We start from the raw sequence: 26,417 nt of genomic DNA, 5'->3' as shown, positions 1-26,417 counted from the left end.
CTTTGCCACCTCTCTCTTTGCTGTATCTCACCTCCCCATATTGTACTTTTTTTTTTTATTAACCTCTTCCTCTTATATTGCCTCATTCCACTACTAAGTTCTCTCATCCTCTTTTCTTTCTTCAAAAGACACAGGAAATACCTTCTTGCCAGTTTCTCTCATCAAATCAGAGCTCTACTCTGCCCCACTACCCAAAGCCTGTCTCAATGCCTTCCTGAAGTCTGTGCAATATTCTTCCTTCTTCAGCTTCCACTAGTTAACCCTTGACTCTCCCTTCCCTCCCTTCCTCTTCTTGATTTCCAAATTCATCCTACTGACTACCATCTGATGGTACCTAGCTACATTCTCCCCTGACACTCCCTTGCATCTTTTTTAGATTGCACTGTCTACACAGGATACAGTCCACCTGTGTGCACCTTCCTCTACTCTTATATGCCACCCTATGGTCTGCCCTCATCTTGAAAAACATCTTCACCGCAGCTATTTCCAACCTTCTTTTCCCCGTGTAACACCACAGGAACAATAGTCAGCAGTGTGGAAATAATAAGCCAAACATGCTAGGAAAAAACAGTGTACACAAAGTAGACGAGCAGTGTAACTAAACTTGATGGTTCCCAGCTACCTGCAATGACAATTGCATCTACAGTACTGTGGTGAAGATGAATATTGTGGCAAAACTCAAGGTAGCCAACCATAGAAAAATATGGCACACTGATTGCCCATTTAAGAAAATGTCTGTGAATATGAATACTGGTCAATGCATCATCTGTACTACCAGTATCACTGAAACCATTGAGGTCATATATACATACCATTGCCACAGTAATCTTAAAATCACTTATAAATTAAAATCACAGATATAGATCCAAGATGCAGGTAGAGGAAAAGACAAAATCAGGGAAACCAAAAAGTTGGAGGATGTTAATTGATTGAGTTGCAGAAGGGAATCATAAGAGACACATTCTGGATGAAAAAGAGGTACAACAAGATAACTGAGGTTCTAGAAACTGTCAACTAAAGGCTCACAGCTGTGGTTACATGGCTGAAGAATTAGACTGTAGAATCAGTTTTCCAAAGATCCATTCAGAGTAATCTCTCAATAGCAGCTAAACTCTCAATGATCACCTCACAGCAAAGTGACTGCTAACAGCAGGTATTCACCAGGACTGATTGACACAGGGCAGAGCAATTTTTAAAGACTGCCACATATATCATGATATATCATATAATGGGCATGATAGTCTCAAACTACCAATTACCTCCACTCCACAACATGGAAGCTCCTCTCAGACATGGTAGCACCCAGGATGAGTAGGCAAATGAGTCGAAAAAATTGGAAATAACACCACTGGGCCCCAAATCACCTCCTGGTTGACAGAGCAACACATCAGGACTCTAAGACAAGGTAGAACTGAGCTGACAATAAGAATCCCTGTGACTCAACGCACCACTCATGGATACTGTAGTGTTTGGCACTATACAAAGGAATAAGATCCAAACCATCAATGCATACGCCTTTCCAGTCATTAGACACCCAAACTAAATAATAAGCTGGCAAGCCACAAGAAAATATACACACTCAGTATGATATCAGCACCATGCTAGGTCTAGTATCTGTCTAGCCAGGTTACATATTCAGCAAAATATTGTGCCTGCTAAAGCTCTGCACTGTTACAAAAAACATCTTAAAAAAATGGTAATATTCCGGCAGCTGGGGTGCCAAAATACTACCGTAAAATAACAGAAAATAACTCCCTCATAAAAATACGATTATTTCCAATAATGACAATACAGTTTGTTGCGCTAATTTTACATGGGATCTTGCCTTTTCAAGTGATTTTAAACATTAAATTAGGAACATGTTAATGTGATTAAACAATGAAATTACATATAAATAGGGAAAAAAACAAATAAAAAAAACGGTAATTATTCCAGCAGCTGGGGCGCAAAATACGACCGTAAAATAACAGAAAATAACTTTCTCATGAAAATACAGTCATTTTCAGTACATGGGATTCTGCCTTTTCCAAGTACTTTTAGACATTAAATTAGGAACATTTTAATGTGATCAAACAATGAAATTAGCTATAAACAAGATCAATGAATGTGGCAATATGAATCATAATACGCAAAAGTACAGAAATATACAGTTAACAGTTGGTTTAAATAATAATGGATTGCATGCCCTGGGACAGAGGCGAGGCTGCCATATCACACCATCGGCCCCTCTGGCCATCACTAGTAGGTGGTAGGTGAAGAGTCTTGACCACGGACACAATACCGAGAGTGTCCGAGCTTAGGCTCGAACCAGCAACCTTCTGATCACAAGGCGAACTGCCAACTCCTCAGCCACAATCGCCCTAAATAGCAATGATAATAATACTTATGTGATGTAACACAAGCTTATAGGAATCATGTTATATACTTTTCCATAGCATTACATTTGAATTCAACAGTTCGATCTTTCAAATAACGGACAGATATTTGTGAAATCATGATACATTTGTGAATGTATTTTAACAATCTAGATATGCACATGTACAAAAAAATATATATTTAAAAAACAAGTAAATTGTGTTTTACTATATTTACAGTGATGTTATGTTATTTTACCTTTGACATGTAAAATCACAGTCTACTTATGTAAATTTCATGATATTCTAGAAAGACAGTACAAAACTGTAAAATATACAGTAAGATACTTTGACATTACTATTTTTTGGAACATTGTGGCTCACACGCGCTCCAGCATTAGTCTATATTTTGTTGGTACTGCCAAGAAAATATTGAACATTTCATTTTTGCTTGCTGTGATGATTTCTTCATTCTGCAGTCATCACACTATAATCTGCTTAAGTGCTACCAAAAGCCTGAAACTTTATCTCTAACTTCAATTCAATATTCAGTGTGTCACTCTTTAAAAGCGTGTTGTTCATTAGAAATGAATGAAGTTAGGTACCTAAGTTGGATTGAAGTAGTTTGTCACAACAGCTTGCAAAAAAACACCCAAAAAACATTTGGCTGTACCATCTGAATTTATTTCATTAGATGTTACAGGGGAGTTATTCCAGCAATAAATAAAAAAGACTGTCACCATTTGGTCATTGGTGTTTTTGTCATATCCAGATCACAGCTATACCCTATGGCAAACCCAATAGAACAGCACTGACCTTACAATGGTTTATCTGTTGGATATGGAAGTGCTTGTCATCTGAAAGGCACTGGCTGTAGGTAGGCAATATAAACCAACAACTAGACCTTTTAAGGGACTTCATGACCCCTCTTGATAACTGCTTCCCTATTCAATATTCATGATAGGAAATGATGATGTGTATGTTTGTCTCCACTCTATATGCATTTCTGCACATTCTGACAGAAAGCTGTCAGCGGTGAAGCTGGAATGATTTTCCACTGGCATCCATGGAGAAAATCCTGGTTGGATTCAGAGCTGGCTTTTCTGATGTGTAAGAGTGCTGGAGACAGGCCTAGCAGGTTTAAGCAGATTAATTAGGGTGTAGCGTAGACTGTGAAGAAATCTCTCTTCCATAGATGCTATATCCACTGACAAAGCTTTGCATAGCAGCAAGTCCCTAAAATGTGCACACAAGCACCAGCATATCTTTTTAACTCTATAACACACACAAATGTGCTGCACATACACATAGATGAGACACTGTAGGAGGGCCAAAAGTCTGCCATGGCCCAGACTCATCCAATAATGACACCTCCCTCCCCTCTCTCTTCACTGAATATGTTTATCCTCCCTGTTTCCCTCTTACTCAGTTTTTGCTCAGAACACATTTCCGTTCGTTAGCACACTTGCAAGGAAAATGTTATTCTATTAGGGATAATTTTCACTTCCTGTCTCTTTCTCAGAACACACTGTTCAAGCAATCATGGGTGCCCTTGAAGTGAACAAAACAAACAAACAAACAAACAAACAAAAAAACAGAAGAGTGACTGACCCAGAGATTAGCAACCATGAAAGTCGGAGTTTATAATTCTAAACTGATGCTAAACACAAGCAGCGATGAAGCCTACTTTTTTGTGTATAATACTGAGTGCTGTTCATGATCGCATGGAAAGTGAAAAGGAACTCGTCCAAACTCAAACCAAAACTTATTACCCATGCTTCACTCTGTGTGACCACCATTTATCTACTGTCTAATCTCAATGCACTGATTGATACTGAAGAAAAGACAAGGGCAAAAAATAGAAGCACACCCCCTCTCCAACCCCATCCCCGCCTCTCCCTGATTCCTCATCACCATCATCATTTTCATCATTACATGAAATATGACCGAGAGCAGAATCCCACAATGCCGTGCAAATGTCTACGTGAGTTAGCATCAAGAAGACACAAGAGATATGCATGCATCATCTGGCCAGGAGAACATCACTTGTGGGGAGACAGCCAGAGGCCCTAAGGAGGAGAGGCACGGAGGAGGAGGGTAAGGCAAGGGGGTGGAGAGTGGTGGTGTTGATGGTGGTGGTTGTGTGTGTGTGTGTGTGTGTGTGTGTGTGTGTAGGGGTAGGGGGTGAATAGAGGAGAATGGTAGAAAGCAGGGGAATAGACTGTGTACAACAGAGGAAAACTGAGTGAAAACCAAAAACAGAATGTGGTACAATATTAGGGAAGAAAAAGGGATGAAATAAGTAGAAGATTCACTACGGCACAACCAAGGGAAATAATACAAAGAGGCAATCAGAGAAAATGGAGGCATAATATCCCAGCACTGCATAATCTCCACAGATTCAGGCATGATGTATAATCTCCACAGGTTCAACAATAGTCCGTGTGCCCTAATTCTGAGCCAATTACAAAGTGTGGTGTTTGCTTTTGCATGCGTACATGAGTATGGATTTGAATAGGAGGAACTTGAATGTTCGAATGAATTTAGGATTTGTGGTGAGGGGTGGAGGGGTGGGTGACTTCTCAAGAGTGCTGACAGCTGGGGTCCCCATCCATGCAGCATCTATGCCCTTCACTGACCAGATTAAAGCTGAAATGACAAATGCACAAAGGCTGGAAACATCTGTTCTGGAACACACTGTCCGTCCCTCCCCACGTTGAGCTCTGTTGGTCACTCCTCAGCTCCAGTCCCCATGCGGACAGCATCTGCAGCAATGGACTAGTACACATTAACTACTGGAGCATGAGAGACCAAGCAAACCAACTAACCATGGGAACAACATCCTTTACAGAGGAACACTTTATAAAACAGCCTTCTGCAGTGCTACAGTCCTATTGTCTCTTAACCAAAATGTTAATTTTGTAATGACTCGTGATTCTCATTGTAGCTCCCTCATATTGCATATTTGAATTTGTTCTAAATATAAGATTTATCATGTGACATTTTGCTCTTTCCCATTAGTTATCTGAGGCGTAAAAATGGTTACGACAAGGATAACGTAGCGAGAAGAAATAAATTGTTGTGCTTTCCATGAAAATACTACTATTGTACACATAAGCATTTTTTTTCTGCCAAGCCAGTGTCGAGGGAGACAAACAGGAAAAACAGTGAAGAAGAACAATGTTTTTCTGAGGACTCTTTGGTAATGAAATCTTTCGCTTCTACAAAAATGAAATTTCACGGCGTGGCATCCCTCATTGTGAACTACTTTAAGTATGGAATTAAGACTCTGTAGCTCACGACATGTTTCCCATCACTTTTCACTCTGATAAGGGATTTTTACAGCTGCAGTAGAGGGCTTAAAAGTCCTTAGATATAGTAGCTGCATTGACAAATCCATGAAGTAAAAGGTACCTGACTCATCCAACAACCTAGAAAATCTGTTTTGTACATGCAACATAAAAAGAATAATCAAGAATCTGAAGGATCATAGTATACCTGGTCTCTGGCATATACAAATAAAGAACAACATAGGAAACGTGTGTGTTGGGCGCTGGAGAGGAGAAAGTAATAAAAGAGAGTGGAATGATAAGTGAGCTTTCAAGGTTGAAGAGAATATGAAATCAGAAAAAGCAGGGTTATGTAACTGAATGAAGAACTAAATAGAGCATTTGGTTTAAAGGAAATAAAAATCTGTAAAGTATAAACCAACAACACGGTATGAGACGGTTAGTAGCCGTCTTGATTATCAGAAATCCCACTTAGACCTAGGGATGGGTATTGTTTAGGTTTTATCCGATACCGGTGCCAAATCGGTACTTTTGAAACGGTGCCGGTGCTCAAACGGTGCTCAAACCGGTGCTTAAAGAATGGAGAACACAAAATTGGTCCAAAAACCTCTCATGTTCAGCTGTTTTTTGTAAAAAGATAACAATGTTAGCCTTTTCTGCAGCTATGGGGCATATATGGTATCACTCTTGGCTGGAAGCAGTGCTTAAACAATGGAAAAAAACACAAACTTTGTCCAAAAACCTCTCATGTTTAACTGTTTTCCACTTTTTCTTTGGTCATTTTAGCCTTTTTAGCCAGGGTGAAGGGAGTATCTGCCATCAAACAAGAAGACAGCCGCATGTAGCTATGATGGTGTTTGCTAGTTCACCTTACATGCATTAATGTAATAACGTGGTTAGCCTACTCAACGTAAATTAGCTACTCACGCAGAGAAGAACGGCTGCTGCTGCCACCATCATCCGTCATCATTTCTGCTACACTGGCAGGGCTAGGGGCCAGGACTCTCCTCTTCGTGTTTTTGGGGGATGTTGCATAACAGGCAACCCACCCGCAGTAGATGTGCTCGGTGTGAGGTCTCGCAGCAAGCTATCAAATACGGCGCATTTCTGGGCTTTTAAAAAAAACGCTATGCATCGCCAGGTGTTTCATCGGATTTGAGGTGTTACCTCCTTTGACAGTATCACAGTATCAGCTTAAAGCACTTGTTGCAGGCTGCTGAGTTTGCATATTTTGCTGTGAAGTACAGCCAGACTTTTGACCGCTTCGCCTTGGACATTTTTAATCTGTAGCTCTGCTCTAACAGAACGTACGTACCTGGCCCCGCCTACTATCCTCGGAAACGTAAAATGATTGGCTAGAATCTAAAGTGTATCACAGCTCAGGAAAAAAAAGCACCGAAATAAAGCACCGAAATGTGCGCTGCTTTTCGGTCTGGTTACTACCGTTTATGTCAGAACCGGTGCCATCATGGCACCGGACACCGGTACCCATCCCTACTTAGACCCCTGAAACACTAGTCCTGAGTCTACCATCTAACCACACCAAGTGTAAGTATCACTTACGTTACACAAACAGACACATGTCAGATGGGATGTAATGTTATTTGGTGCCTTGTTGCAATTACACCCTTTACAGCAGTTGAGAATAAATTAAGACACACAGGGGTGCAGCACTTTATGGATTTGCTGATATAAAAGGTAGTGACAGGAAACATTCTGTCAGCCCACTTTGTCTTGTAGAAAGCATTTATTTATGAAATCACCTTAGCCAGGTAAAAGCACGAGCAGACAGATGCTCGTGAGTTTCAGGGTTAGATAAAAGAAAAATACTACATCCAGCAGGTTTCATGAATTAATGAAGCTTCCGGATATTCCCATTCCTCTTTACTCATTCAGGTGTGTACTGTGAAAGCCTGATGTCATTTTATTGCTGCTCTGGTCCTAGCACTCTCAACATTTTGTGAATCAGAGTATTGGGTGGATGGACTTCAGCATAGACTGATGCAATGGGAGTGAATGAATGGGCAAACGGAAGTCTTGCATGTGACACTTAGCAGTTATAATAGCGCTTTGGCCTAGATTGGGTAGAATGTTGGGTAGACAACATGAATAATAAACCAACTACAGAGACCCTCTGGCTGGTTGGTGATGTTCCTCACTCTCATCACCCCAGCCAGACTGAAGAAGGGAGTGGATAGGCACACTTAAGTTAGCAGTATTACACAGTGAAACAGCAGATATTTCAACACATTCACTGGCTTCCAGCGATGGTTAATATACCACGAAAAGAATGATGATAATACGTTTTAATAAAACTGCATGTGCTATAGTCCACGGGGGATTTTTTTTCTTTTTTGCATTAGGGCAATCTGCCTAAATATGCCCTCTAACCCACATCGAGAACATGCATATATTGTACATCAATAACTGCAGTGCAACAATTATGAAGCATTATCATTTTGCTGAGAGACACACGCCTTTGCTTTGTCACACTCAGATGCACACACAATCACACATGAGTAAAGACACCCAATCCCACACGCAAACACACAAATACAGTGTGAACACATTATCATGCTAGGGGTCACTTTAAATTACTGATTTCTTTTTACTTTAAAAAGAAAATTAAATTCTTAATTTAATTTCTGAATATAATCCATTACCCGTCCTAATAGCGTCATGCCGCTTTATATATTTGTCATAAAACAAGGCTGGATGTCGCTTTCTGAAAACAGAAGGCTACACCCAGCAGCAGCTTCTACAGATGACAGAGGCAATAAGTTACAGCTATATCTGTAATAGTGTGAAGGCCCCATTCAAGGTCTGCTAATGGAGTAGCTCAAGCCAGCGCCAACTCATCTAAAAGGAGATGTATAGCCATATTTCAAATTCAAATGTTGGAACACGACTGCATTAAATTATAGCCAGTAATGTACTGTGTTTGGCATCACAATATAATACCTTGAAAAGTAGACGGTGGTATGTAATGAATCATTTTGTGATCCGTCATATTGAAAATGGATTTTGTAGCTAGTCTTTGCAAGCTCAACACAAACGTGTTGAATATAAAATGTATGCATGGCTGAATTCTTCTGACAAATACTGTTACATGTATGTTATTTAATGGTCTAAAAATAAATAAATAATAATTCTTACCACACAGTCCTCAACTTAGGCATTAAAGTTGAAGGCTACTTTGATAGTAAACACATATCTTTCCTCGCTGGATGAGAAATCTGTAGCTGGAAGCTGCAACCCTCAACACAATTTTGAAAGAAGATTTTCAATATGTGTGCAGGACTCCTCAGGTAGATAGCAATATTTGGTTTATTCATAACAACAATCCCCAGTCACAGGTTGTGACAGGTGCATGTGAGTAGCTTGACCCAATATGACCTAGCCACTGACTCAGTAAACACAATCGCTTAAATGAAAGGATGACACTGACTGCTGCTTTCATTAGGATGAATTCTATAGTTACTGGGACATTATAAATCCAGACACTTTCAACTTGTGAATAAAATAAGTCTGTTTATAATCTGTCAGACTTGTAACTATTGATGATATTTTCTACTATTAGAATATTAAATGCCTTTGCCAAGCACTACTCCCTGAAGTCTTTTAGAGTGCTTGTTTTTATCAGACAGAGTTAGTGTTGTTTTCCTTCTGAAAGAATGTGAAAAATAGTCCCAAACGTGATGACGCATCCATAAATGCAGGATGATAAAATCCCAAGAGGGTAAAGATCAACTGACCATGAAAAGTAACCAGATTCCATAATTTAATAGTTAGCATCTGTTTGACAAGCAACCTTGTTTATCACTGACTTATGTAACTCAGAATTCTTTCTAAAACAAACAAACAAACTTTAGTCATCGTTTTGCTGGATAACATTAAAAGTGCTTTGTGAAGGGGGAACAGTTGTATTAGCAAGTTAGTGTGTTATTGTAAGTAAAATAAAATAGTGCTTATTTAAATAAACATTTATTCAGTGAAATTCAGTGAGATATTTAAGTACATTTCCATTCTTATTAAATGTTGTCATTATATTAAAGGAAAAACATAACCACTTACAAGCATTTTAAATATGACACTCGGGTAAAATATATAAAATAAGGTAAAAAGACAGGATGTATATGGGGAAACAAATTTTGATGTATAATTAAGACAGAGACATGGAGAGGGGAATGTAAGATGTTATATCTTGAATTTCCACTTACATACAAATGATTCTCATCATAAATTAGAAAGTTGAAACAAGCTTGAACACAGCAAATCAAGCTAGTGTGCTTCTTCACGCCAGGCATATGTTTCTTCCAACCAACTGTAAGAAAGTGCACCAGAGCTCTTAAAGGTGTTTGCATGGTCCAATTAACACCAGATGCTAGCCCTTAGCTAACTTACCGAACCTCATAATGCACAGACCTCCAAGGAGTGAACATGGTCCAGTTAGCACCAGATGCTAGGCCCTTCACTCACTGTCTTCAGCCAAAAAAAAATAATAAAAAAAAAATCCATAAATTAGTTCTACTTCCTTGCCCTGGCCACCTCTATATCTGCAGTTTATAAATACTTTTAACATAAAACTGCCTGAAAAGACAGGAAAATAAATATGTGGTTTGTATTTTTATTACCTGGAAGAAACAAAAGTATTCTCCTACACTACTATTAAGACCCCAAAACAAATCGAGAAACATATCCAACAGATTCTAACACGTTCATTTGGGATTCTACAGTCATAGGAGATATGACTATATATACAGTACAGATTAATTCAGTCTTCTTTGAATTCAACACCTATTCTATAAAATGTGACTAGACTCTCATTCAGAAGTAAATATAGTTTTGAAGCACTGGATAGAATGAATTTCTTTAATAATTTTTAAAAAAGTTATTTAGCTATTTTTGTGTATATACGATATGTTTTCAATAAGTGACCTCCGATAGGAAAAAGTTCAATGCTGAGCCTTTCAGCTTTTCTATACTTTGACAATCCAAGAGCTTGACCTTTCCAAATGCAAGTTCAACAGCAGAAATGAAGAAAAAATAACTAAGATTACTGAAAACTTATAGACATGTGTACTATCCATTTTTGATGAACAGAAAAAAATCAAATATAAGAGCATGCACCATGCCTAGAGGAACATTTGTCATAAAATGATGGCATCATTTTACATGATTAAAAACAACAGCAAAAAAAAAAAAAAAAAAAAAGATCTCCACACACATACTAAACAACTTGAATAGAAATAAAGCCACCTTACGAATCCACGTACCATAACCTGAAAGCTACTCGAATACATATTATTCACATCATCTTCAAGGATTTGATAATTATCACATTCAAAAAGCTTCCCATGCATACTAATGCCCACATGAGTGTGATCAGGTTATATTTGCATGTGGAGTCTTGATACCATTTTCCCTGTCTGAGCTTCACAATGATCTACAAATGTAAGCCACATTTTAAGTGCTGTGGAAAAGACTGGATAGTTAAACACCAACAGACGACATGGTAGGCTCCCTCTGTAGCTTATTGTCTAAAGTGAGTACATGTTTGGAACAGTTTGTAATGTGAATAACTATAATCTCATTATTTTAGAAAAAAGCCTAACTACCTAACAGGTGGAAAATCAGAATATACCAGCTGTGATTCAGCTGTGTTAACAATGCACCATGGTCTTTGTTCGTTTTTCATTTGGAAATTATATGATTTCATTTAGGGCTATTTGGGGGCTTGTTTCTCTCTTTCACTTCAAGGTTTCTGTTTTTGATGCTATACTACTAATACTAATATAGCTACTGTAAATTATACTGTATGTAGCTCACTGACATACAAGAAACTGATGGCTGATTACAGGCTGCTTAGCAACACCAAAATGGCCCTATGGAGAGAAAAAAAAGAATCAGTGTGATTGGGATCATAAATGCACGTGGAGAAGCATCCCTTTTTTTGTGCAATCACCTCTAAGAGGTATTAAAGAAATATACGCTTGCACAGTTTTGAATTATTTTTTTACATCTGCTCGCATTAGATACAACCAACTTAATTGTGAAAAAAATGTTGAATAACCACACATAATACTGCAATGCTGCATCGATTTGGCCCAAATGTGCACGACAAATGTAACCTGCTAAAGTATGACGGCATGTATTAATAATGCTAATGATTCAATTTGGTGAAAACCTGAGAAAGCTCACTTCTTATCAGCTGGGTTCAAAACCCTATACTGGCTTAACAAAAGCAGGGTAAACAGAGGAAAGATACACAAGGGCTGGTGAACTGGAAACAGATTGTACAATGTGGCCAACCTATCTACTCATACAAAACATTGACAGTCTGCCTAGAAACACACAGGGCTGGCAGGCAGACACTAACCCTGGGTGTTTTCAAAACAGTGAAATGCATGATTAATGGCAAGTTGCCACTTTTTGAAGCACCACAAAATGTCTCCTAATAGAACGGCTACTAAACCTTGAGTGATTTACTACGTTTTCAGACTCACACCATCAGTCCTAACTACAGGTAAGTACCTTAAAATAGTAATGACTGTTCACAGCAAAACTCTAAACCCAAACAGCTTTCTGAAGAAAACCTCCCCATATGATATATACCAAATGTAAAGCATAAATATGGTGATGTAGATAAATTATGCCTTCTATGAGATGAACTTTGTGAAAGAAGATATTTTCATGCCTGGAGAAAGCATTGCTTTGACTCTCACAGTACATTATACCAACCAGTAGCCCATGTTGCTCAGGGTAATGCGCATCACTGAGGAGAAGACAATGACAAGAAAGCAGTGAGTGATGATATAGATCACAGCACAGCTATATGGCTGCAAACTGAATATATTGCCCATACTGTACATGTTGAACATAATTGGTTGCTGAACTTTTTTTTAGTGCTCTTCTTTATATATGGTTTCCAAGGAGCAACACATTTTTTATTTATTTTATTTATTTAATTATTTAAATTGGACTAAAGCAATAGGTAATATTTTCTGGGCTTCTTTTGGACATTTTTTTTATACAGTTCTTGTACTAGACCATATTCAGAGGAATGTTCTGTCAACACATAAAAGACCACTTAACATGTGGTGTGCAATAATTTTAGAGAATAGGTAGAAAATAATATTTTTGCACCAACAGGATGATTCCTAAAGAGCTATTATTTGAAAACTTGGCCTGTCTTGGCATGGTGCGCAGTATTTATTCATTTTTTTTTTAATGAATTGAATAACTCCATCAAAGACCTGACATAGGACCCACGAGATGGATCTGATATTTATTCTGATCTATCTACTGTTCACTGAGAAAAGTCTATGGTATGCCAAATAAACAAGAAGGAGACTGAAGGAATCAAATTCTGGTCCAAAGCCTCATCCAAATGTGCAGAGAAGGTCAGGAAACCCGTTAAACCCGGAGGAGGCTCTGTCATGATTTGGGGCTGCATGTATATCACCTGTAAATCGATTGTCAACTGCTTTATTTTTCAGCTTGGCAATGATTCCAAACACACTTCCAAAAAGCACACCTAGAAAGAAAATCACACAGTGGAACATTATCAGTCATAGCTTGGCCTCCCCATTGGCCAAATGTCAACAATATTGAAGCAGAGTGGGACCATCTCAACCCTTTAAGGCCTATTGGAGCAGAACTCCCCGCTTTGCTGAACTATTTTTTAAATCCCAGTAGAATTGCAACCATATAAGTTACCGCAAAAATGTATTTTGCATAGGAAACCGGAGGAGTTGTACTTACATCTTATGCATTCAGCTTGTCCTCGGTTTCCTTCCACATATGGTTTTGCAAAAATTGCACAAAGAGCACTTGCAGCAACAAAAATATTCCAGAAACATGCTTTTGCCGATCCGATCAGCTGTTCATAGCACTTCGTTGGCATAGACTTCAGCATGAACAAACATGTCTGCCATGTCTGTCATGTTTGAGTTTATGCTTTTCTGTATAGTTTCTGGGACACTTAGAACTCAAATTGCACTGTTGGAAATAGTTTATTTTGATGCACATGCTGTTTTTTTGTTTTTTTACAAATTTGCAATATAATATTTATTTCCGTTTTTCCTGCAGTATACAAAAATTGGTGTATCTAAAAAATAAAACTATGAAGACATTCAAAATTATTTTCCTGTGGTTGGAAACTATTTTCTGCAACTTTTTTTGTATTTACAGTTTTTAAGTATATACCTCTGAAATTTCTCTAACTAGAAATATGTTTAAAAAGCAAAAACTATTTCCTTTTTTTGTAGTTTATTGCCCTTTTTTGCAATTTATGTACTTACTATGGACTTAATGCATACATATTATTACATTTGGGATAGAACGGTTGTATTGACATACAGCAACTTGTAATGCTCCCAAAAATGGCAGTACAACATGTAAAGAGAAGCTCTGGCGAACTTGGTTCTATGGTGGAGAACAGAACAAAAGCAAACAAAAAAAAAGCTTTAGATAAAAGATGCCTGATGAACGATTCCTGAAAACTACTTGAAGAAATTGCAAGAAATCCAACAATCAAAAAGAATTCAGATAGTGCTAAAGAACAAAGAAAGTCTTACCAAATACTGACTTTCAAGAATTGTACAAACTTTTAACTTTTAACTTATATACTTTATTTCCATTTATGTTTGAACATGTTTCAATGAATCACTGCACCTATTTTCCCATTTTCCAGGCAAAATTTAAAGACGTTATGGGCAGCTCAAGACTTTTTCACATGTCCCACCTCGCAGATTTCAGTCTGAAATCAAACTGTCAGTAAATGAATTTACTCTTCTATTATACTAAAATTCCAAAATTTTGTGTTCAATATTTCAGCAAAAACGATTACCATAGGGATCTATGGTAAAAAAAAAAATAAAAATAAAAATCTAGCACTAGATTTATCTAGCATTGTTTCTGCTTAGTTCACTAGTTGTCTGGGACTGTGAGGATTTAATTGATGATTGTCTGGCTGAGTGACTATACATCTAATTCTCCTAGCACAGTTGAACAGAAGGGGACTCGTCTTGTTCTTGAGTTTGGTGCTAATGAATACCCTCGCATCTGCCGCCTCTCCGCCCACAACTCCCTTCAAAACATCACCGTTCATGTCTTTCTGTCCCTTCTCTTAATAGTTTGAGGAAGCTGTTCTAATTCCATCAACAGCCACTCACTCTGATGATTAGTGCCAGTCCACTGGTGGCCTGGAGGTTGCACAGTTGTTTGTTCACGTTGCTCAGAAGTAGCGCTCAGCTGTAATGTCTGACTTAACAGAGTGAATATGTAAAAAAGCTGCCTCAGTGGTTGGCCAAGTGTGATTGTACACACTGACAGCAGGTGCCTGTCGATTATTAAAATTACATACTTGGATGTGAGATCCAGGTGACATGTTGCAACAGTAGCAAAAACACAATGGGCCTTGTTTATCAAGAAAAAAATACATGACATTCTAATAATAAACAGGTATTTTTTTTCCCTTTGAAATAGCTGATGTTATCATTTGTGTCATATATACACCAAATAAGACGGTCAGGAAATAGAATCTCGAGAAGGCTGAAAATTTTTCTGTTTCGTGCCTTGCTATAGTCCATCAGCTTAGAAAATAAATATGCTCCCATTGTCCACAGGATAAAATTTATGCTTTCTAGCCTTCATTTTTTTCCACTTCTACTTATTCAGGGTTAGTTCAGTCTCGCTCAGCTAAGAGTCAATGTAAATGTAAAACATTTCCTCTGAAAAACCACGGTGCTGGAAAATATCCACAGTGCGCTAAAAGATTTAACAAGGAAGGAATAACCATGCAGATGGTATGAAAATATGTTAATACTGTCCCTCTAGACATCACAGTTGTATTGAAGTCAGCCTGAAGCTAGATGATTAGGCACAAGAAGCAAGTTAAAGGCAAAGACTTTAAAATATGCCAATGTGTTAAGTGAATAACAAATCAAATAATGGAGGAAATAAAGAAATGGTGAGTTATGCACAATAATTTCTTCAGATTTCAAGAAAAACTAACATTTTGTCTGTCCTTTTAGATGATTCTCAACAACAACAAAAAAACCTGTGGTTTAAATTTGCACTGTTACTATTAATTCTTTAACATGAGCCCTGTTAAGGCATAAGGGGAGAAAGAAAATATGTGTGCAAATAGATGTTTTAGTATGGACTGGCTAATTTATATGACAAACAAATGTTGTGAGGTACATCATTTGTTGATGCCAGGCTGTCAGCTGTAGGTTTGTCTGGCATATCTGCATAATTTACATATTTTAAGCTTTGCTGCCATCTTAAACAGCTGAAGTGTTTTGCATCACACGGAATGAATAATGTCTCTTCAAATTTCACTCAGACTCAAGCTCACAAAATGCATGACGAACCACCAAAATTGAGCTTGTATAGCACAAATGTACCCAAGGGAGCAGCACCCCTCTAGTTAGCTACATTTTCTGCGCCACTGGTTAAGATACAATGCTACAGCCCATTAGAAAATCTGAGGATGTGTGTGGACTCCTAAAGACCATTCTAGAGCTAGACTCACTGTCAGATCATCCCCACAGCACTTTCGTATACCCGTTTGCTCCCACCCGGAGCATTGCATGACAACTTTGGCTGCAGCAATACTGGCAGGAACCTGCAGTCCCTGGAGGAGTCATGTGATTATGCATCCCTGTAACCATGATATTCTGAATTACACAGAGAAGACTAAAATCTGCCCGGCATGTACTGTCCTTTATGTAAGAAAGGCTGTGGAAAACAAAAATGATCCCTTAACACTATGTACACAAGGCAGTTACTATAAATATAATACATACTGAAAATATGTGGATCCTATCCTGGGCTTCCTTATAATAGACAAGATATACTGAGCTGTACAAATAGATTAATGAGTATTTGGACCATTTATTTTTTGTTTTTAGTTTTGCTTCTGTACACCACTGCAGTGGACATCAATGAAGATTGATTCATGTGAAGGCAATTATTAGGGTGGAAATCAAAATAATAAAGTTAGAATTGGGAAATTGAACATCTGATACACTGCTAAAAAAGAACAAATGCACTGACAAGAACAGCAACACCAAAAAGTAGCATCTAACCAAGTCAAGTCATCTTGTGGGGGTAGGTGCATCACTGTCAAAGTCGTCTACATAAATGTAAATATTGGTCAATTGACGTTGCCAGAAAAAATGTGGAACATTTTGAAAAAAAAAAAAGAAAAAATCTTTGGACATATGAAACCAAGCTTGACTTGTTCGACAATTATGAGGAGTGAAAAGTATGGCGAAGGAGAGAAACAGTTTGTGATCCAAAGCATACCACATCATCTGTCAAACATGGTTGAAGTAATGTTATGGCATGTATGGCTGCCTGTGGAACCGAGTGGTTATTGATGATGTGACTGCTTAAAGAAGCAGCACTAGCAGGCTATGCTAGTGCTACTTCTCTGCTCAGACTCAGCCAAATGCTGCAAAACTGATCAGACAGGACTTCACAGTGCAAATATATAATTAATCAGAGCGCAGCAAAAGCAACCTAAGAGTTTCTCAAGGCAACGGAATGGGAAACTCTTCAATGGCCTTGTTACTTTTCTTTTATTAAAGAAAAATAAATTGAAGGCAGAAAGGCCCACAAAAAACAGGAACTAAAGGTGGTGGCAGTAAAGGACTTAGAGAGCAGAAACAACATTTCGTGATGTCCATGGGTTGTAGAATTCAGGCAGTCATTTCATTTACTTTTGGTAAATCCATTGAATTACTGCCATAAGTTTATACTCAAATCACATCTCGCTTGTGTGATTTAAATTAACTAAGGTGGTGTAGAAAGAAAAATACACACAAAAAAGTGTCATTCTCCAAATATGTATGGCTCTATCTAGAAATACGAAGTGTACTCATGAGGTGTACTCCTCAGAGCCAACACTGATCCTTCAAAATGTCCTCAAAATGATTACGATGGTGCTTTGAATACAAAAAATATAAACCAATTGGTGTGGATTCAAGAATGTATCCTATGATGTGCAACAAAACATGCCTTTCAAAGAATATTAAAGCTTTGCTGAGCCATGCTGAGGAAGACATTTCTATATTTTCTAATATTTAGGTGTTGCTACTCTATTTTGGGTAAGTCACATTTACAACATATGTATGGTTGCTACACATAACATAGGTTTCTCACGAAAAAAAAAACCAAGAAACAATTTATAAGTAGCTGCAGCTTTAACAGTGACAAAGAATGTGAGAATTAACTCAGAAAATGAATTCAGAATGCCGGTTTGAGCTACAGCATACAAATGAGCTTTATTGTGTTTAGGGAGAACCAGAAAATCCCCACAAAATCACTCTGACACAGTCACTGTGCTCATAAAGTAGGCATCTATTCAGTCAAGGGAATCAGTGAAGCCGCCAGAAGATGTGTCTCTTGACATTATAACGACAGTTTTGGGTCTCTGGTTTCTTTATGAGAAAGAATTATTCACTATCTTCAAAGACAACTGTACAGCTCAAGAAGTGCAGTGTAAATTCCGATTACAGTGAGACAGGGATGCTAGATAATACCAGCTATAATACCCGACACCACAATGTCTCGTTTTGTATGGGGAAGCCAATGTTGTATCCTCTGACGCACACATACACACAGACACACAGACACACACTCGTTCTTATGGCTCGATTTGTATGTCCTATTACATTGCCAGCATCTGCGTAAGCCTCAGCACTTCCAGGACAGTTCACTGCCTTGAAACAAAGACGAGGTATCATCAGTAAAAGAAGACAACAGAAACACAAGACAACAGGGACTGAATACAGCAATAAGGCAAAGAGATCATGTGGTGCACAAAAAGAAGGCACAGAGATTTCAGATAATGTCTTGAGCTACAATTAGCTTCATGGTTCTTATCTCAGTTTTTTTCCCTTCCTTTTCTGTGACTTGCCCATAAAGCCAAGGGTGACAAATCAGCTGAAGCCACAACAGTGCCATAATTCTGACTCTGACATGTTCTTGTTTTAACTGTAGTAATGTAATTGTAGTACATCATAGTCAAGTCATTAGGTTCATGTCTTATATTCACCTATTTTGGAATTAAAAAGCAAATATAACAGAATGCCATGGGTGGGTGAATATTTTTTTTAATTATTATTTTAAAACCAAATTGCAATATATTGTTTGCATGGAATTCCCCATCTGTGCTAATGATAAACACAGAGCAGGGGAGACGGTGTGGGTGTTTTTATGTGCATGCATGTGCGTCCGAGCGTGTGTGCATCTTGTTCATGGCAAGAAATCAGCTCAGTTTAGTACATAATGGAAATGTGAATAGCCCAGAGCGCCTTTCTCCCACACAGGGAGAGAACTGGCTGGGAGCTGGCTGCGTCTTTCCAAATCCAAACACTGAAAGGGAGTTCGCTGGGTTAAAATCCTGCCTCCTTTTGCTCTCCCTCCCTGGAGCGATTCACAGCTTTGCCCATACATTACTCAAACAGGTCATCCAAACAGGTCTCACTAGCAGTCAGGAAACATATTCACACACATATGCGCACACACGTTATGCACACGGCTGGGTAAATTAACACACACTTGTAGGTTCAGCGGAAAGGTTATGTGATCTTGCGTGCACCGTGACAGATGACATCAGATGACATATACGGTAGCACAACAGCTCCACATTGTTTGCTTAATTTAACCTCTACTTTTTTATGCAATATTAGCACATTTTCATATTTTCATATACCCCACAAAAGGTTACCACCCTCACCCATGCTCCATATTCATTTATTTCCCTTTTTTTTTCATGCGACATTGAGATTTCTTTGACCATGTTATTACCTTTGTGCCTAGAGGGGCACAATGAAAAGTCAAACTTACGTGCTACTTCTAGAGACGCGTTCCGGCTTTTGGCCTCCCCCAGATAGTTTCGGGCCACGCAAACATAGATGCCATCGTCTGGCTTGCTCCGTCGTCCATGAACGATGCGCAGGAAGAAGAGGGACCCACTGGGAAGCAGCATACGGTGGGAACGGGGATTTTCCCTGTTTGTCTCAACACGCTCCCCGTCTTTGTACCATTCCACCGTAGGCGGTGGACGACCCTCTGCCTTACAGTTGAGAGTGGCTGGCTCCCCCTTGGACACAATGAGGTCAGAAGGGTGTTCCACAATGCGGGGAGGGAAGTCTTCCTGGCGAAGACGAGACCCTAAAGGAAAGGAATGATGATAATGTTTATTTCATATACACATATATTTCTTTTTTAACCAACAGTATGTTTGGGATAAAGGTTGGTAACCCCTGAGTTACCAAAAACAGCAATATCAACTACAAATGAGCAACCTTTAAAAGTTAATAGGCACTGTGTCATACAACAGCAGTAAAGCAATACTGGCTTATCACAGTTTCTCTAAAATAAAAAAAGAGAGAAAAACAGGGAATTGTTGATTATCATACTTCTTTTGATTAAAATAATGACAGCTGATGACAGAGAGAAATCTTGGGGAATTATGTTGGAAAATAAGTAATGGTTTTCGTCTGTCACTAAAATAATAATTTCCACTGCAATTTAAACTGTAAATTATGCCTCTGCATCAATTTGTAAATATGATTGGTGGAACACACAAAATATAATGTGATTACAGTACCTGGAAAAAAAAAGAAAGCTGATTAGTGTCAGGTTTTTATTTGCTCTACAATATACTGTGTTTCTAAACTGAAGCTTCCATATTTACTTTCACAGACAGGAGCTGAGGAGTCATTACATCTCATTAACTTTTTCATTAACACGTTCCATCAAACACTGACATCATCAAACATGTTGTCACAGTGGGTGTATAACAGCAGCTGCTACAATGGATTTTTTGATTTGTACTTTAACACTAAGGATGTGCAAAGTTCACTATGTACTTTTCAAATCAACAGCTATATTTCGCCATAAATAATATTTACGTTTTAACCCCCAGTATTTGATAGCTGATCTCCATCAAATGTCACGGGAATGCCTGATTATTTTTTTTTTCCATTTATTGACCAATTCAGTGGTGTTTCATATATTCCACCTCTAAATGTCACAGAGTAATGACCCGAATGTAGTGGCACTGTGTTTGTTTACCGACATGACAATCTCACAACTTTCATCTGTTCCATGGTGTATGAGCACATTAAAATATCTGAGTTAAAAGGTCTTCTCTGTCGTGTGCATACAAACAAGTCAAGTGTGTAGTGTTTAAGTCGCTAGAACTTACGTTTTCGACTGTCTTACGGAGAAAATAAATAAGATATATAATAAATAAATGAAAGTGATGTTTGGCTTCTCTTGTCTTTTTAACTGCAGAGGCAGCCGTGATCATTGACTGCTCTACAGCAACTGAAATAAAGTCATAAAAGTGAATAAAAATTGATGTGATGGTCTATAATGTTAAGAGGTTTGTTGACAAAAAGCGTTCCATTAGCTGGCACCAGCATGCCAAAGCAGGGAGATACACTGCGTATTAAAAATGCTTTTAAAAACTCTATAATCTATAACATTTGTGTGGCTCTGCAAAGTCACACAAACACATATTTTGTGAAATACTGGCTTTGTTTAATTGGTCTTCCCATTACCCGGTCTCCACAGTAGCTAATGCAGAGTTTGAGGCTTGTTCTGTCAGACAACAGAATTTAAATTAGATGATTTAAGTTGTGGGTGGCACATTGGCTCAGTGGTTGGTACTGTCATCTAACAGCAAGAAGGTCCTGTGGGGTCCTGTCAGTCTGTTGGCCCTGTGATAGACTGGCATCTCACCAGGAGGGGGTTGTCTATTTCTTACTCGGGGCAGGCTCCATGGACACTATGACCCTGAATGTAAATGAGTGAAAAAAGAAGGGAAAGATTTGGATTTTTTTTTTTTAAATGTAACTCCTTAAAATGGGGGTTAAAAAGGCAGATATAATTTTAATGGAGTCTGAAAGTAAAGAGTTATATTTAGATACATTTAGAACAGTTAAAATATTTTTAAAATATTTTGTCCAGGTCCAGCCTTTGAGGCTCATTTTTCTTCCCAAATATGTCCATTTAGTGAGAACTATCCATGGTGCTGAAGCCCACACTCAAAGCCTTGCAGAAAATAAGTAGTTATTTGGGAGCTTACATGCAGTGGACACTTTGATAAAAACCAGGTTACGCTGACAGTGTTTTACCAGTACAAGCTTCAGCTTATAACTTGGAAGATTCCTTTAACTGAAAACATAAGAATGGGTATGCTGGATGTGTATTAACATATATCTCCATATTAATACATATATATCCACAGAAACCCATTAAAACCAATGCAACAGCCATGCATTAACAATGGCTTATGATGTAACTGTCAGAATGTGCTGATTCAACCCAGTAAATGTATAGAAAAATGTGGTGTGCCAATCACAGGAAACACCTGTCAGCAGGAGTCCAATACAAACTTCAACTCCTATGATGACCTCAGCGTTCAATCAACACCCGCCCCCCGACTACAGGTTTCATAAAGATGAGATGATTGCTGCTCTTGTGTGCTGCATTGACACACTGTACCATATAAACTCAGCATTTCCAGTGTACAGGAAACACCCGTTTCAAAAGCCACTTTATGTGCTGTGTAGTGCTTACACCTGCACACATTTACTCTACTGACACAGATTTGTGCTATATGGGACAAAGTAGCACAAAACACTTCAGGAGATTGAACAACGCAAGATTCTTGAAATGTAAAGGTGCAAATGAATTTTTGTGCATACAGTGTTTATGTTAAAAGGTCCATTGTACTGAACACATGCACAGCTTGGGACAGATTTTAAGACTATGTGAAGGTACACTGCCTCCACGTCAGACTAGACATTTCAAATTTGAGACAGCAGAAGGTCCATTAAGTTAACTGATCAACCTGAACGTGAGGCCACGTATCTGACGCAAGATAAAGAGAATTAAAGCAATATGTGGGTCCAGCAGGAGCCATTATAGGTTTCGACATGAGTAGAACATGACACTGAAGGAGCAGAAAATATTATTTTTTCAGATAATATAGGGGGGAAAAGTTTGGCTGCCTGGACTTTTTCTTCTTTTTTTTTTTTGTCAGATTACTCAATATTGATAAGCTGTCAACCATTTAATTCAAGTAAGAAATCTATTCAGCTAAGGGTACCCCGTATAAATAAATAATCACTTTGTCTACCTAACCATTAAATAGTTGGTCTGGAACAAAATCTTATACAGGGGCTAAACTAAAAAGAAAGAGAAGAAAGTATATAATATGATGACCAAGAATTGAAGGGTGCCAGCTGTTAATCGCGTACCATACTCAGTATCTTCTTGGTGGACTTAAGCTGGAATCACTGTGGTCGAATACGCATCGGGTCACAGTTGACTATTCTTTCTATAGCATGACGTGGGACGAGACATCCTTTTAACCACGACGCTAAGTAAGAGATGCATGCACTGTATGAACTTACCATAGGTCTGGGTGTGCAGAAGTCCACAGAGAAATAAATACTGTAGAGGACCCATTCTGGCATATTGGCCTCGTGAGCTATCGGCGCATGAATTCCTCCTCAAGCAGAAACAAAAAAAGAAAAAAAGAAAAAGAATCTCATCAATCCTGTTTTCACTTGTGAGACTTTGTGACGATTTGTGAACTAAAAGAACCAAAACAGTTATTGTAGCCGCCGAGGGAAATCGTTCTCATTCACATGTCCATTCTCCCACTCCAAGAGCGCACAAGTAAGCTGTGGTCTGTCGACTCGCCGACACGTTGGCAGTTTCTGCAGTCACCAATTGCAAACATCACCGACGCCCAAAGACCCTCCAGTGACTGTCGGTCCCCCAGTTCAGACGCATTGGTCTGATACTTTACAAGGTCCGACGGCGGTGGAACTCATCCATCCCTACGTGGGACAAGTTGAGGGATGAAAGGTGGAGACGGGATTCAGTGAGAGGTGAGCAGCTGAACGGTGCAGCACAGCACAGCTCAGCCCCTCCTCTCCTCTCTCTTGCCCTGGGAGAAAAAGCCGCGCGAATGTAACAAGCACAATAAATCTGAGCATTAAAACTCAGCAGCAGTTTAGATCTGAACTGGTACAGCTATGGTCAGGAGTCGTTTTCTTTCTTTCTGTTTTTCAAGGAGATCACAGACAGCTGATATACTCATAGGCATAGTCAGCAACATGATGAGTGTCGCGTAAATGAAAGCGCGCTGTTTTGGCTGGCTTCTATTAGATTTTATTTCCTTTCATTCAATTTGTATGTACTTGGACTGATAAGATCTTAAAGCACGCCTTATTATACCTAACTGTTATTTCAAAATGTTATTATACATGTATAAATATATATTTAGCTAGTTCATCTCCGTTTGAATGAATTAAAACATCAGAATGCGTAACATACACTTGCTCGGTTTATACTTTTAGAGACTCGGTGTTAGATCCCCCAACACATTATTCCCATTCCCAACATTGCACCTGCAACTAGATATACTAGAGCCATTTTGTTTATCCAGCACACAAACATTCCTCCTTTATCTTGCAGATGTGCTCTCGCAGAGCTGATGCATCATTTCTGTTATCATTTGTCTCCTCCTGAACTCGACCCAGCGTCACCCCGCCAAAAGACACGAACGGTTGAGTAAAACGATTGAAACAAAGCTGTCTGATTTTTAGTAGCTGGCATTTTATATTCATGTTCATGGTTGAGAGAGCTATTACAAAGGTGTACAGCTGTGAAGAAATGGCACTTCATTCCTGCCCGCTGCCTGAGGCTCTTATCCAGTTTTTTCGTCAATACTGCTCAATATTGTCAATAGCATTATAAACGCAGTGCCTCACTGTTAGATGAGAATGAGATGAGGCTGTATCAGGTGCTATTGATCTGGCGAGTGAAATTAAAGCATTTTTTTAGTGCTGTGTTCACAGCAGTAGATCGAATAATAATTGTGGACAATGACTAAAATTAGTCTGTATGAAAGGGGTGTAAAGTGAACAGAATTATTTACACTGGATAGATCTCATTTATCACACAATTGTGTTTTCAAAATATTTTTTTTCCTATGGCAGCAGCCTTGTTCTTGGTGTTGTGGAGACATCTTTTATGTCTATAACTCTTTGCCTTAAAAGGGCAAGCCTTTACCAAAACTAGATTACTGTCATTAAGTGTCATCTGGGAGGAATAAAGTACTGCATTACCATTCCTGCCAAACCACAAAGGAATGGTCGCTTTAAGTGACCTGACACCAAATGACAGTTTTTCAAAATTTGATGTTCAAAGTGACCTTAGCCCACAGCGAGCCCTGCCTCTCGGAAGTACAAAGAGGAGATAATAAATAGGCTTTTCAAGAAATTAAAAACCTCACAAAATCCATCAAGGTGAACTTTAATGACAAGTAGAGGAATCTTCAAGAACACGGTGAGTGTAATTGTGGCAAATAACTTGATACATAATGCTGCTATTCATCATTAACACTGATGAATAGCACATGCTAACACATATTCTATGGTGCTTGTTCTGTGCTTTATTTTAAAATCCCAAATGTTATTAATTAAGTTACTTATTAAGTAAAAGTATTTTTAAGTATCCCTCAATTAAAATAGATTAATGAATGCACCTGAAAAAGGTTATGTTGCATAAGTATTTGTGTACTGGCATGTGAGATCTTGCATAAGGTTAAAAAAAAAGAAATACATTTATTGAGTGTGGTGATTTGATGTTTATCTTGAAGTTGAATAAGATAAGGGAGGCAGAGAAAGACCCCATCTTTCATCACACACTACAAGATAGACAGGTTTCCAGGCAACGTGGGATTCTGCTGCCTTTCTCACACAAACCAAAATCAAAAAGACTCTCATCAATCTACCTCTCTCCCCGCGCTGATCACACATAGGAGACAGTGTCAAGGTCAGAAGTTTTGTCTGCACCATTACCTGCTCATAGCTGTGTTTGTCCAAGCCAGAAGTGTTGGAGGTAACAGATGGTGTGTGTGACAGTGTGTTCAACACGCTCACGCTCAGCCTTACTGAGAGTAGACAGAGTAGACATGTGTCCTGACCACAAAGTCCAAACCTGCATACAAGTGTCAAACCTCTGTCTAACCGCTCAGGGTGCTGAGTGCAGTGGCAATGCCTTGAAAATCAAACTAGTGATCCGAGTAATTGATATAATAAAACTATTATAAAAATTGCTCAGATCAGTGACTTTTTTGGATTTTCAAGGCATTGCCACTGCACTCAGCACCTTAATAATAATAATAATAATAATAATAATAATAATAATAATAATAATAATAATAATAATATATATATATATATATATATATATATATATATATATATATATATATATATATATGTGTGTGTGTGTGTGTGTGTGTATTTTCCATTTTCAATTTCTAAAGAGCATTTTTTTTTTACTTTTCTTGCTTTTATACTATTAAAAGTAAGTATTATATTATACTTACTGTTTTTTTCTACAATATAAACGCCAAATACTTTCCAGATAACAAACAAACAAAAATGTCAATTACAAGTCAATAGAATAATATCCACATGGTCTTACTTAATTAAGTAATACAGATCACATAAACATTAAAAGCAATTAGTTCTAGGACTGATAATACTAGGTTAACAAACCAGACTAGTTAATGGAGATCACTGAATCATTTTGTTTCTTTGTTTATTCCACAAGATACATGAAGCTGTATTGATTCATCCATCCTTCCATTCTGTTAACTGCTCATTCAGCTAGGATACAGGGTGGTAGTGGGCACCCTCTGGGATAGTGCCGTAGCATA

General features: G+C 38.3%; 1 protein-coding gene across 3 annotated transcripts in view; it reads right to left on the bottom strand.

The window, feature by feature from the left end:
• The window catches only part of LOC147321266 (roundabout homolog 2-like), an 83,418-nt gene extending 59,846 nt beyond the window's left edge, over window positions 1–23,572 (bottom strand). For 2 of the 3 annotated variants that reach the window (XM_086309621.1, XM_086309622.1), the window contains exons 1-2: window positions 23,092–23,572; window positions 19,508–19,834 (exon numbers count right to left, since the gene is read on the bottom strand). In XM_086309621.1, coding sequence (XP_086165747.1) covers window positions 19,508–19,834; window positions 23,092–23,146 — 382 coding nt within the window. In that variant the 5' untranslated portion in view covers window positions 23,147–23,572. Of the gene's footprint in view, window positions 1–6,571; window positions 7,137–19,507; window positions 19,835–23,091 lie in introns of those variants that run through there. The other variant, XM_086309623.1, reaches the window with a different exon arrangement.
• Window positions 23,573–26,417: the final 2,845 nt, after the last annotated feature.

This window comes from Aulonocara sp. 'chitande type north' Nkhata Bay, linkage group LG10 (assembly GCF_057382095.1).
Source record: "Aulonocara sp. 'chitande type north' Nkhata Bay isolate Kocher_YH1m ecotype deep benthic linkage group LG10, A_spYH_male_GT1.1, whole genome shotgun sequence".
NCBI lineage: Eukaryota > Metazoa > Chordata > Actinopteri > Cichliformes > Cichlidae > Aulonocara > Aulonocara sp. 'chitande type north' Nkhata Bay.
Note: the sequence above shows the minus strand (reverse complement) of the source record. Positions and strands in the feature narration are given on the sequence as shown.